This window comes from Mesitornis unicolor, unplaced genomic scaffold (genome assembly GCF_000695765.1).
Source record: "Mesitornis unicolor isolate BGI_N332 unplaced genomic scaffold, ASM69576v1 Scaffold53851, whole genome shotgun sequence".
Lineage (NCBI taxonomy): Eukaryota > Metazoa > Chordata > Aves > Mesitornithiformes > Mesitornithidae > Mesitornis > Mesitornis unicolor.
This window is the reverse complement of record NW_010166830.1, coordinates 3881-17474: the sequence shown is the minus strand read 5'-3', so window position 1 is coordinate 17474 and position 13594 is coordinate 3881. Positions and strand designations below refer to the sequence as shown.

Below are 13594 nucleotides of genomic sequence, written 5' to 3'. Positions count from 1 at the left end.
CCCCAATTTATACTGGAACCTGGGGTAAATTTGTTCAGAGTGCTGGAAGTTTATAAGGAAGGGACTTCTTCACCCTTGAAACTTCTTTGTTCTCTACGTAGAACTCAAAAAGCTCAGCTTCGAAACTTGTAACATGGTATTTTAATAACACTATAAGTATAGGTATCTTTCCATGGAATAACTGTATCTTTATATATATATATATCTGTATCTATCTATCTATCTATATATATATAAAAATCTGTAAATTGTAGAAAAAGTACTCATGAACTTAACTTTCCGTTAGATTCTTGGTCCTATTCTGTTGGTAACAATTGCATACATGAAGCTTATCTCTAAGTCTTAAAAAGCAGGTGGCATTGGCACTGTGCCATTTTATTACACTAAAAGTAAATCAGATGGGTTTTTTAAGAATTCCTGTGATAAGAATATACATTCTTGCATAAATTAACAACATTTAAAATCTCATCAGTTCAGTTTTGGGTTTTCTGACTTGTTCATTTTTCTGATTTCTTACGCAACTTATTCCAAGTCATTCAGATGTTCTTCATAATAGAAGTAAAATTTAGTGTTAAGGGAGAACAAAGCATATCTTTGCAGCCAGATATTTCTCTTCAAAAATGTAAAACTCTGCTGTAAAGGAGGATTGGAAATTGGAGAAAAATTGTACAGATCAAGATGTGTATAACTGTGCTGACTTGTTCTGTTACATTTTGTTAGATTCATAATTTTAACATAATCTTAATCGTTTTGTCTTGTATCTAGCAAGCACAGGAGGCAGCAAATACAGCCTGTATGAAACACATAATGGAAGTTCATGAAACATGTAATAAATTTTTTCAGAAAGTGTTAGCAATTTTCATTTAAATATTGTGCATATTTGGGGGTGTTATGTCAGATTTTTCTTGAAAAATTTCCTAAACTTTGTTTTAAAATGAGTAGTCTTAAGTTATGATACTTTGACTTAGGGAAGAACTTTAACTGAAAATTTATATTTGCTAAGAAAAGAAGAAACTAGACCTCTTCTGCTATAAAGATCATGGGTGAATTTGCCAATTGTGAATAGAGAAATATAATCATATTTTGTCCATGAAATTATTAACTAAATAATTAACTAAAATATTAATAAAATTAACTAAAATAATTTTTGTTAACTTTAACTACATTAAAAATACATTGTTTCATGTCTGAAGTTACTTTGAGGCATTTTGTTGATTTTCAAGCTAAGCAAATCCAAAAGTGAATCTTGCTGTGTCGTATGGTAGTTCAGATTTTTGTTCCAAATCTTTTTCTGATTTTTTTGTTTCCTGCCTGCATTCCTCTGTGGCATATTTACTTCTCTTGCCTTCCCCAGCGTGCTTTTTCACAAATATTCTAAGTTCTCTGGTCAAAGTAGGACTCTTTAATAAAGAGTTTTGTTGGTCAGCATGAGTAATACATGGAGTATTTTCTTCTGTTTGTAGAAGAGGTGGAGGAGGAGAGAAGAAAGGAGAGTGAGGAGAAGGATAAAGAAGGAGAAGATGACCACAAAGAAGAGGAGAAACAAACAGAGATAAGTATGTCACTTTAAGACTATTACGCTTCAATGGTGACACATGTTACAAACATCAAATCTTTGAGATTGGAAGGGACCTTTGGAGATTATCTAGTCCAAAGCCCCTGCTCTAAAACAGGTCTGGGCAGATTTTGAATATCACCACAGATGGAGACAGAGTTCCACTGTCGCACTTCCAGTGTTTGATCACCCTCACAGTGAAAAAAGTTTTTATAGATTTGAATGGAATTTCCGTATTTCAATTTGTACCCATTTCTCTCGTCCTTTCATTGGTACACACTCTTACTCTCTTTTTCACTCTCCACCCATCAGGTAACTTTGGAGGCTGTGGTCTTCAGTGTTTGGATGGTGGTTGAGTACCCACAGTATGCTCTGTAGCTCTCCTTCCTGATAATTTACTTGTTCTTGGTGTTTTACATATGGATCTCTAGGGGATACAAAGTCAGGAGTTGGAGGAGTGAATGAGGTCTCTTTGGTTCTTTAGGGCTTCATCACTGTGATGAAAATTCCTTTTATAATGTAGTTCTGGTTTGAGTCTGTTCTTTTGTTAGATTTTTACTTTCCATCTTACCCAAGAAGAAAAAGGTTTGAATGTGTGTTCAGCAAGGAACTGGAGGTTAAAATTCCATGGCAAGAAGAAAAAAACTTCATTGCTGACAGACGCAGGAGATGTACTTCTATTTGACTGAAATCCTGAGGATTCCTTTTTCAGAAGAGAGTTTTGTTTTGCTTCTCAGAAGTCATGTTTCATTATAGGACAGTGGTGATAGGAGCAGGAAGAACTGGAGGCAAGTTTTGGGGAAGGGAATGGGAGTACTACAGCCATTTTGCATTTCGGGCAGTGGTTGGTGAATCACGAAGCAGAACTCTTAACAGGGTAGCAAGGTATAGAGAAAAAGGATGGCTCTGCTTTGGTGTCATCAAACATCTTGTTTTTGCAAAGGCATTCTTACTGGTCTAGGATGACAAAGCTTAAACTGGGGACAGATGAAACTTCATAATAATCATGGTATTCTGCAGATACCTTTTTTTTTTTAAAGGTTCCTCACAAGCAATTGTATCTAATTGTTCCAGGTGAAGTGTCAAGGAGAAAGCGTTCCAGATCTGAGGACATGGACAGTGTTCATTCTAAACGTCATCGGTATGTGGGAGAAGATTATGAAGCAGAACTCCAAGTGAAAATTACAGCCAGAAGGGATGTTGACCAAAAATTAGAAAAGGTAAAACGGAGGTGCAGACTGAAGATGGCAAACACACACCTTTCACTTGTCTTACCAGCTTTGATTTAGCTATCCTTTCCCACATACTCCTTACCCACATTCTTTTTTTGTGGTTGAAAATTGAATGTCATTCAAATAACAAAAGTGGCTTAATTAATATAAAGTCCTATATAGCCCTGCTTTTGAGAAGAAACCAAGTATCATTTGAAAACTGTTCTGCAAGGTTTATATTTGAAATGTATTAAATATTTAAACTCTCAAGTCACATGTGACTATAGATGGAGAATCTTAGCAAAGGAGGTATTTGTGTGGCAAATGTTTATATCTGGTGCACTTTGTGTGCCTAGCTTTAAGGAAAGTATCTCCAGACAAGAGTGCAGTCAACACAGTGTTTTGCAGATTTTTGTAGAGCCAGTGATTGCCTGATTGTGCCATTAACATGTAAAGAAACCTATGGGCTTAATTTTAAAAAATGCTCTTCTTCCACTAGTTAGGTTGCTAGTGTGTGTTGTAACTTCATTAATGTGGGATGAGGGGAACTGAATCACGTTTGTTGCTTGCTTGTTTTTGTTTCCTGAGGAAAATTTTTGTACTGCAGTACATGTAGGAGGGAGAAAACAAATAAATAGTAATTGTAACAAGTAAACTTTGCAGAAATCAGTCTTCTTTTTTAACTTTTAGCTTCTGCAAGAAAAGCAACACAGGGCATTTCTGCTAGGGGAAAATGCATCTCAAATGTCTTTAGCTTCTGTTCTTTGAATGTCAGTTTACCTCTCAAGAGAAGAAAAGAGGAAAAATTAATTTGTGTAAATGCAGTGTTTTGTGAAAATATCTTCTGTTGTTGAGGTTCTTTTTAATGTAATAAAGTTTTGAACACCTATCATATTGCAACAAAATTAATTTCTTGAATTAATGGCAAAGAGGGACCACTTCTATTTGCCAAAATAGATGCAGAAACTTTTCTTAGCTGTGCAACCACATGCTTATTGGTGACTACAGATTTATTTGATTGTCGGGCCACAACCATTGTCATAATTCTGTTTGTAGCAGGATACTTGTTAAGAGTTGAGAATACTTTTATATATGGTCTTCCATATTCTGGGATTGGGTTGCTATTTTTCCTTTTTGCTGTAATAATTTTGCAGGTTATCCAGAGGCTGTTAGAAGAAAAACTTACTGCTTTACAGTGTGCTGTATTTGACAAGACTCTGGCAGACTTGAAAGCCCGGATAGAGAAAGTAGAATGTAGTAAGAGGCATAAAACTATGCTTACTGAACTACAGGTGAGTGTTTGTGCATAGAACTGCATACTAGAGTCAAATTTTCAAACAAATTCCTCAGCATTTAATAGTAAGTCTCCTCTCCTGTAGTTGTCAGTAGTGAAGCCATTTTGAACTTTGCAAAGGGAAGTACGTGAGGGGGGAGCAACAAACACTAATGTTGCTTTTGAGTTGCAAAATCCTATTTCCTTACTCAGAAAGAAGAAAGCAGCCAAGTAATTATAAAAAAGATCCCAAAGCAAATCTTCCTTCTGGTAAACTGATTAGTAAACTGCTTTTTCACTCTTATGTTCCACTGAGACAAGTCTTCAAATAAATGTTCAGTATGAAAATATCAAATGCCTCTATGAAGCCAGAAATTTGCTGAAAAACAGAAAAGTGCAGAAAGGAGAGGACAATAGTATTAGACTTTGTAGAACATTCAGACAAAGAAGTATCACACAATTCTTATCCAAGTTATTTCCCCAGAATCTAAATGTTCTAGCAAGGAAAAGAAAAGGCTAGTGTTGAATGCAGTATGCTTTCTTGCATTTGTTACAGAAATTATGTATTTAGTGGTGAGATGAGGAACATCACAAAACTAAAAGAATTTTGAAGTGACAAGACAATTAAAAGCTTATGTCAACAAATTCAAGCAATAAGGCCGTTTTACTTTAAACATAAAAGTAGTATGGAGTTTGTCAGACCAGTTAATACTGGTCCAGACATTTTATGTTGTTTTTTTTAAGTGCTGTCTAAGACTCTTTCAGTATACTTGTTTATCAGTGTCTGTAGCCATTAACTACAGTGTCAAATTAATAACATCGTATAAGGCTGTGAATGTGTTGGTGTTTTCAGTTGCTTTCATTCATGCAGAATGTTGTGTGAACCTCTGCAAAACAGATTCTGTTTATGTAATTTTAATAGGAAGGAAAATAACTCAAGTTGTCTCTTAAGATATTTTGATTGTGATAGATGTGTGTCTGGCTCTCTGAAGTAATACAGTTGTACTGTATTTCAGTGAAGAATAATTTCCTCTGATATGAAAATAGCCTTTGAGTTGATGTCTTAATTATGTATCTTTTAGTTTGTATAATTTCTTTGATGGTTCTTGGGGAGGATATTTATGGTTTTGGTTTTGTTTTTCATCTTCTTCCTGTTTAGGCTAAAATCGCTAGGTTGACAAAGCGGTTTGGAGCAGCCAGGGAGGACTTGAAGAAAAGACAGGAAGTAAGAATTAGATTTGTTATATTTGTTTTTCTGAGTTAGCCTAAACCTCGTGTTAAAAAAGAAAGAAATTCTGCCTACAGAAAGATGTGTCCTCATTGTTCAATGGTGTTCACAAAGTATACTTGTCTTACTTTGTTAAAGGAAGTGGTAATAAAGGATTAGTCTTTTAACATTTGTTATGTAATTCTGATTTGTACAGAAGGTTCTTTAGGTATTACTAATGTGAAAGCACCTTAAAACTGTATGTTAGTAAATCTAATTTGCTTCAGTATGAATAGTACAGAGTAAATCAGTGAATCCCAGTACCTTGATTTTGGGGTGGTGGGGGGAGAGGAATGGTTACAAACAATATTATTCATCTGGAATGAGTATTTTGGACTAACTACTGTAAAGAAATTGAAGCAAAATGTCCATTAATATTCAAGAAGAAATTTGGATGCTCATGCTATGAAAACCTGAAGGCAAGAGACTTATAAGAAGGGAAGCTGTAGGAGAGGGAGGTAGATACAACCAAGGAGGTTTTGGGGGTTGTAAAACACATCAAGTTCTCCTGTAGCTTTGGCTTCAGAAAAATGTATATCTCACACAGAGATGAATGAATATGAAATACAATGAAAACATAAGTTTGCGAGCTGACTTAGGATTGCTTTGTTATGGCTTTTCTCTTTTTTTTTGTTTCCCTAGAATACACCAAATGCATCTCCATCTCCAGGGAAAACAGCAAGCGAGACTGCAACCACTGCAAACACAAGTAGTGCGACATATCGGTAAGCAAACCACATCACTGCTACTATGGTAAAATTTACAATGGGACGCTTGAGATACCAAATGTAATGGATAATCCTGTATTTTTTTTGTTTTAAATTGAAGTCCCTTTCCTTCATTGCTCTTCAATTGTAAAATTAGATTTTCTTTCACAGAAATCATAATGGACAGTACTGAATCCATTCTTAGGTAAACTGAGATGAGTGTTGTTTCATAGGTTAAAAAATAGTGGATAAAAATGGAAGTTTAATTTCAAGAAAGGGGAAATTCTCATGGTGAAAGGCAAACTCGATGCAAGCATTTGAAAATTTGCAAATAATTCTGCATCTTTTTTCAGTGGGGGAATATCCAAAGTTAATTTGCACGGGGGAGCAGATGACAAATCGGTTTAGAAAATCTCAGTGAAAAGAATAGCTGTCATTATTTTACATCATTGCACTGTTCATAAGTATACCTCGTGTGGCTCATTAAGAAATGCTAACTGAAACTTCATTCCATAGAAATGCTGGCACAGTGAGGCAGATGCTAGAGTCAAAGAGGAATGTAGGAGAGAGCACACCAGCAACTTTTCAAGCCCCTGTACATGCAGGTAAGAAACAGCCTGTAGACTATAAACACACTTCTTAAAAGTTTTATCGCTTTCCATTAAATAAGTTACTAACTGGACAGAGCCACACTGGGTTTTATGACTTTTATGCCTGACATCAAAAATCATTATTTATAGTTCCCTATTACATTCCCAGTTTATATTTGTATAATGTGTTTACCAAGTAAGGGAAAAAATGTGTTGATTTGACCAACCAGGACATGTGGGTAAATTAGATGCTTCAGCAGACTGCTTGATGAGTACGGCAGCAAAACTTGCAGTCTCTCAGCTGACAAGAAGTGAAACACATGGCTCACAGGTCCTATCATGCTGATACCTTCCCCTCTAATTAATGGCTACAGAAGTTAAGTGGGGAACTAAAGGAGGTCATAAGCCTCATTTCTTAAGGGAGTCAAGTTGAAAAATTGAATTTCTAGATTAGAATTTAGTAGGCAATGTAGAATTAAAACCACCATTAGTTTTTTCATTAGTTACATTCTAATTGGTTACGTTCATTGTAGTCACACCATTGTTTTTAAAAATAGTTTACCTAATATCGAATGCTGAATCTTTTCCACAGTATCATCTCATAGTAGGCTTATACTGGCTTTCTGTAGTGCTCCTAATCTTTAGATTTAATCCTGAAATTTTGTTGCATAAAGGCGAGTATCTTCTCTGAAACATTAATCCTTGGTTTCGGTACAACCTTTGGATACAAGGTTGTCCCTAGACCAAGCAAGTTAGTCATAACTGACTTGGTTTTTCTTTTCTTGTGTTTTCTGAAGGACCAGTTGTTCTGCCATTTCTGAAATTGAGTGTTTAAAATGCTGCATTTCATTTGTTTTCAACAGTTCTTGGAGCTTTCTTCAAGCCTGTTTGTGTCATAGTTCTTTGTATATCTTAATTTTTTGCCATTTGTATATAGTTCTTTCAAACAAAAATACAGTATTGACTGTGTCTTTAACTAGGACATTGAATTATCAGAGTGTACAACAGAAAAAGATCGTCTATAGCCTTTCTTTGCAAAAAGTTAATCATATACCACACTTTTCATAGAATCACAGAATGGTTTGGGCCGCAAGGGACCTTTAAAAATCACCTGGTCCAGCCCCCCTGCCATGGGCTGGGACACCTCCCACCAGACAAGGTTGCTCAAAGCCCTGTCCAACCTGACTTTTGAACACTTACACTGGTAGGGCACTCATAACTTCTCCAGACAACCTATTCCAGTGTCTCACCACCCTCATCGTAAATAATTTCATTTTGTTGTGTTAAAGTGAAACTTCCCACTTCATTCAAATAGTTATTTTTTTTAATTATATTTTTTAAATGTAGCGCCAGCTTCCAGTCTTGCTGCTCCTCCAGCAGTTGTCAGTGGACATCCTAAGCCTCAGACTCCAGTGACCTCCACCAGCTCTTTGACAACAACAGTTCTTCCTACAGCTAACACAGCTACAGTGGTAGGCACTAACCAAGTGCCCAGCGCCAGCACTCAGTCAGTGTCTGTCTCATTGCAGTCTTTGCCTGTAATCTTGCACGTGCCTGTTGCAGTGTCATCCCAGCCTCAGCTCCTGCAAGGCCACACCGGAACTTTGGTCACTAACCAACAGTCAGGCAGCGTTGAATTTATATCCGTACATAGCTCATCTACAGTTGGTGGCCTTACCAAAACTACTACAGTGTCTTTGGCATCAGCAAACCCAACTAAACCAAATAACAATAACAGCCCATCTGTGCCCAGTCCTGGTGTTCAGAGGAACTCTCCAGCCAGTGCTGGATCAATAGGCACAGCGTTAGCAGTACACACTGTTTCTACTGCACATTCTGTTGCCCAGGCCGCAAGGACTTCTTTGCCCACAGTGGGTACTTCAGGACTTTATAACACTACCAGCAGTCGAGCTCCCCTACAGATGAAGATCCCCATCTCTGCGTTCAGTAATACAGCTCCTGTTGAACCACCCGCCATTCCAGCGCCCAGAGTTGGTAAGTTATGCTTCAGTGTTGACACTGGGAAAGGAAAGTTGTTGTCAAAGGGAAACACAGAACTCCATTCCTGTGGAAATTTGTTTGTTAGAGTATTTTATGAAGATGTTTGTTGAAATTGTCAGGATCAAAATAATCTGCCATAGATAGGTTTCAGCCATTGCGGAAAATAGTCTCTCCTTAGAAGGAGTCAGTAGCGTGACTGTGTAAGCTTTCTTTTATTTAGAACTGGATTTATGTCATTCCTAGCATGAAATCAAAAACTCCTATTCTACTATTAACAACTTGGTATTTATTTTTAATACAACCTCTCAAAAGAGTTAGTCTGACTTTCTAAGCAAAGACATACTGGAAGTATAATAATTAACGTAATTTTCACAACACTTAAAAGTAAACAAAGGGGGAAAAAACCGCAACTGATTACTAAGCTAGTTCCAAAGAAACACATTTATTGTATTTCAACTAAAGTGTCTGAACACAGTGAATGTTCAAATAGGGTATCTAGATTAACTACTTTAAAATACTTTCTTGCCGTCTTTGGCCATGCTATGATGATTCTCTGCACTTACGAATTTACATACCTTGGAATATTTTTTTCTTAAAGATTTCTAAGTGAGTTGGAATTATAGCAAGTTTCTCATTGGCACAAAATAATGTTAGAAAGAATTCAAGCAGAGCTTGACATCAGAACTAGCTTTATTTCGTTTTCCCATCTCAAAGTTGCCTATATTAAAATATGTCTTCCACACAGTTGGACAATTATATGCCTTGTATTGATTTTTAGCTGTAAAGCTAATACAGTGATTTAATACAGTGTAAAAAGGGTTGTGACATATGGGGCTCAGTGAGCAAATGAAGGGCCTATGTGTTCAGAATATTTCTTTTTTTGCAGTTCACGTAGCCTTGGTGTCTACCCTAGTAGTTTTCTTACTAGAATTGAAACACTGCTTTGGACCAGCACTGTTGCTAATAAGCTGTGGTTAAAATGGAAAGGAATGAGAAGGGAAAAATTGGATTTAAATGTTTACAGCAAATACTCAAGCAACTTCTGCTTAAGTGGCTAGTGTAGATACGTATTTGGCTGAGCTAATAAAGATGCTCGGTCTCACTGCACAACTTGTTTCAGTTATTTTGCAGTCTGACTATCCACTGTTCAGGCAATTTTTGGTACAAAAATATTGCATAATTGTAACATTTTTCAGTTTAGAATCTTGGCAGTTTACATACAGAGGGAAGAGTGGTTGGAGTTGTTATGCTCTGTCCTCAGAGAAGGGAATTGTTCATAAAATGTTTTGAACGCACTGTCAGACTTTCAAGGAAGGAAACACACTGCTTCTAGGCTGGAAAGTGCCAATTAGTTTTTCTGTATCTCCTGTTCCCTCTGAAAAATAGAAAAAATCAAGCTTGAATACTTATAATTGAAAATTAAGGCAGAAAAATGTTAAATGTGCCAGATACTAAATGTTTACTATCAAACAATTTGGAATATTGCCTCCAATTTTGTAGAATAGATAGCAGTATTTAGTAGTGATTAGATACTGCAAATGAACAATTTCTTGACCCCCTCAGAAAACCAGACAAGCAGGCCACCAGCAGATACTTCGGCAAACAAGCGAACTGCTGAGGGAACAACGCAGGTAGGTTGTTATTTCTGTTTCTATATAAAAATCGAAAGTTACAATCCACAGGAGAAAAGTTCTTTACCTTTATTGCTTATAATGATCAATTTTAGTTTCTTTTTTGTGCCATCCTTTTCTAGTTTCTGTCCATTTGTATTTCTCTTCTGATCCAGAGTATTACTTGGAGCATGAGCTTCTGATAATCTTTCAGAAGTTTTCTGATGGGGTTCGTGTAAGTAGATGAGTTAGTAATTCAGGAGTACACTTAATGTGTCTGATACAACAGAGCTAACATACAAAAGAAAACCACCCAGATTTTTTTCTGAAGGGCTTGAAATTAAATCTACAAATACTCTTTAAATTACTGCAGCTCTCTCATTTCCACACTAATCCAGAAGTCAGTAAGAATTAAGGTTCTAATATTTCATTGCCATATGTCATAGGGAAAAAAAAGAAGGAAAATAAACTTTCTTTAGGAGAATAAAGGAGAACTTGCTTCTAGATTTGTTGAACTTATTTTGGAATTTAAAGGTTGAAGTTAAGATATTTTAAATTATACATAATTTTTATTTCCGCATACAATATTTCACAAAGCGACATATTTACATTGCTGTTAATGGGAAGTTATTTTATTAAGAGGAATAAAATTAATTTATTCTAGCCAAAATTTCCCCATTTAATAATGTCTTAAGGTAGAGTTAAATATGAATTGTATTTTAAACCAAGAAGAAAATATACTGGACAAGATTCTGGTTTTCACCTGTTGCAGAAATAGCCTGGCAAAGATAAACAGTATTATAAACTGTGCCTTTATTAAGGCATTTGATAAAGAATGGTTGTTTGGAACTTTATTTTTCAAAGATACCTGTGGATTATAGCTATTAAAACATTTATCAGTACTTGATATGTAGGAAATTCAGTACCAAAATGGATGTCAGATGTACGGTTTCAAGATTTAATTTTCAGTAGAAGATGAATATTTTGGAATTTTTCTCCTTCGGTAGAGCCTGAAACCCGGAAAAGATATTGGAAAAACAGATTGTGTGTGATAATGGTATTTAGCGATACAAGGTGAGCAAGGAGGAAGGAAATAAAGGTGTGATGCTTTCCGGTTTTCAGACTTGTGTTGCAGTGTATGTTTCTAGATCTGCTTTCAGTCAAATCAGTTAAAGCATGTATAATGCCATGGTTAATAAAGAAGGATCTGATGCATTTTAATTGGCTAGTGAGGTATGGAATTGACATGCCATATCATTTGAAAAAGCCAGTTAATGCCACCTGCTTTTTGTTACTTAAAATCCAAAATATTATGTATTACTCCGCACTTCACAGCTCTCAGAACAAAAAGTAGTTCGCTGTGTGCCGTATACCTGTGGCATATTTGATGGTACAACTTTGATCAATTGTTTCGAAAAGCAGTTGAAACAGGAAGAGACTTCATCAGAAAATAAAGAAGAAGTAGAAGCAGCACAGACGAATTTAAACTTCCCCGAGGATGTTCTCTTTGGCTTGGAGGAAGAGGAAGAGGATGCTAAGAGCATCAAAAACACCCACAAGCAGACTGGCTGGGCAGCTAACCTATTAAAACAATGGCTGGCCAAAAATGGCAAGGATCCTAGCTTTGAATTGGTCCCAGTAAGTGAACTCAATGATATCTTAAGAGAGTTTTATTACACAATAAGGAATCACGACGGAAACACCTACAGTGTGGCAAGCTACAAGTCAATGCGTGCTGGCTTAAACCGGCATCTCAAAATGCCACCTTATAATCGTCAGATTTGCTTAATGAAGGACAAAGAGTTTGCTAGCGCAAACACAGTGTTTGTGAGCGTGCTGAAGATGCTGCGCATGCAGGGCAAGGATGAGACTCACCACCATCCTCCTATAGCTGCAGAGGACTTGCGTAAGATTAAACAATCTGGTGTGCTGGGATTGCATAGCCCACTGGCGCTCGTCAACAAGGTGTGGTTTGATTTGCAGTTGCATTTTGCCAAACGAGGGAGGGAAATTTTAAGAGATCTGGCTCCAGACGCTTTTGTTATTGAGAAGGACAAGAACGGGCGTCGATATGCTATGTTTAGGTATCCGGGCAAAGGAAAAAATGGAGAAGATCCTCATAAAATGGGTAAAATGTATGATATGCCAGGGGACCCAAACTGTCCTGTTTTTTCCTTGGAGCTTTATCTGTCTAAGTTGCCTCCGGAGCCCCCTGCCTTTTATCTGCATCCATTAAAGCTAACGTCAGAGCAAATGCAAGAACAGCCTGTCTGGTACAAAAGAGAGCCCATGGGTGTGAACTACTTGGGTACCATGATGCCCAGGATAAGTGTGGCAGCCAGGCTCTCTCAACGTTATACCAATCACTCTCTCCGAACTACCACCATCCAGCTACTGTGTGAAGCAGGACTGGGGCCTAGAGAAATAATGGCAGTGACAGGCCACCGCTCCGAGTCTGCCATTAGACACTACTGGGGAGCTGCAGAAGTTCGCTACAGGGCTTGGTCAGATATAATGGAGAATAACGCCCCCAGTTACCTATATAGCAAGATCCCAAATGAAGTGATAAAAGAATCACTATCTGGTGCCTCCACCTCTTCTATAAACCATGTTGTTCTAGAACAAAGCAAAAGTTTATTCCCTAAGAAATCTGTGGTGCCACCTGGTACTAATTCTGTGACTTTAATCTCTGAGGGACGCCCAGCTCTGAACTCTAAAAGCCCTGTCCTGGGGAACCACGGGTCTTCCAAGGTGTTTCTCCCCAAGAACGTGGCCAGTGCGAACCTAACTGCTGGTCCCCTTCAAAGCTGTTGTAACAAACCTGTCTTTATAAAGCATGTGATAAAACAAGAACCAATGACTTGATGCTTCTGTAATGGATCTGATTTCAAATGAATTGCTAAAATGGAAAAAGTAATCAGATTTTTTTTTCACTTGGTCTATTAAGGAAGTTTCTTACAGTTCACCAAGAAGTATCCTGTTCACACTTCTGAAGTGAGCTATGAAACAGAAACTTAAACAGAGCAGGGCTTGGAGTTTGTATGACTTTCTGTGGCAGCTGGGACTCTTCAAGTGGCTGAGCAGAACTAAAATAAAAGGGAGATACTGATTTCCACTTAGCTGAAGAGCTATGCTTTCTTCACTAAGTGCATGGCTTTTATATTTTGTGAAGAGTGTATTTATTATACCATTTTGTGCCTGCTGGCACTTATGTAGCATCTTACAAATCAAATACTTGATTACTGAAGAGCACAAAGAAAGTAAAAGCTGAATTAAATAGACATAGATACGCTACAAATATATACGTATGCATGAAAACACCTGGAGTTGCTTGACCACTGTCACCCTCTCTGTTCAAATTGTTGTCGGACCTACCAGAG

The 13594-nt window shown here is 37.0% G+C and overlaps 1 protein-coding gene across 1 annotated transcript; it reads left to right on the top strand.

The window, feature by feature from the left end:
* Positions 1-1471: 1471 nt before the first annotated feature.
* On the top strand, positions 1472-13079 carry LOC104548916 (the record flags this gene model as incomplete). Its single annotated transcript, XM_010195078.1, has 9 exons — positions 1472-1556; positions 2630-2775; positions 3921-4058; positions 5199-5264; positions 5949-6031; positions 6530-6618; positions 7951-8598; positions 10168-10235; positions 11550-13079. Coding segments are annotated over 9 exons (2853 nt in total), but the record flags the coding sequence as incomplete, so codon positions are not given.
* Positions 13080-13594: the final 515 nt, after the last annotated feature.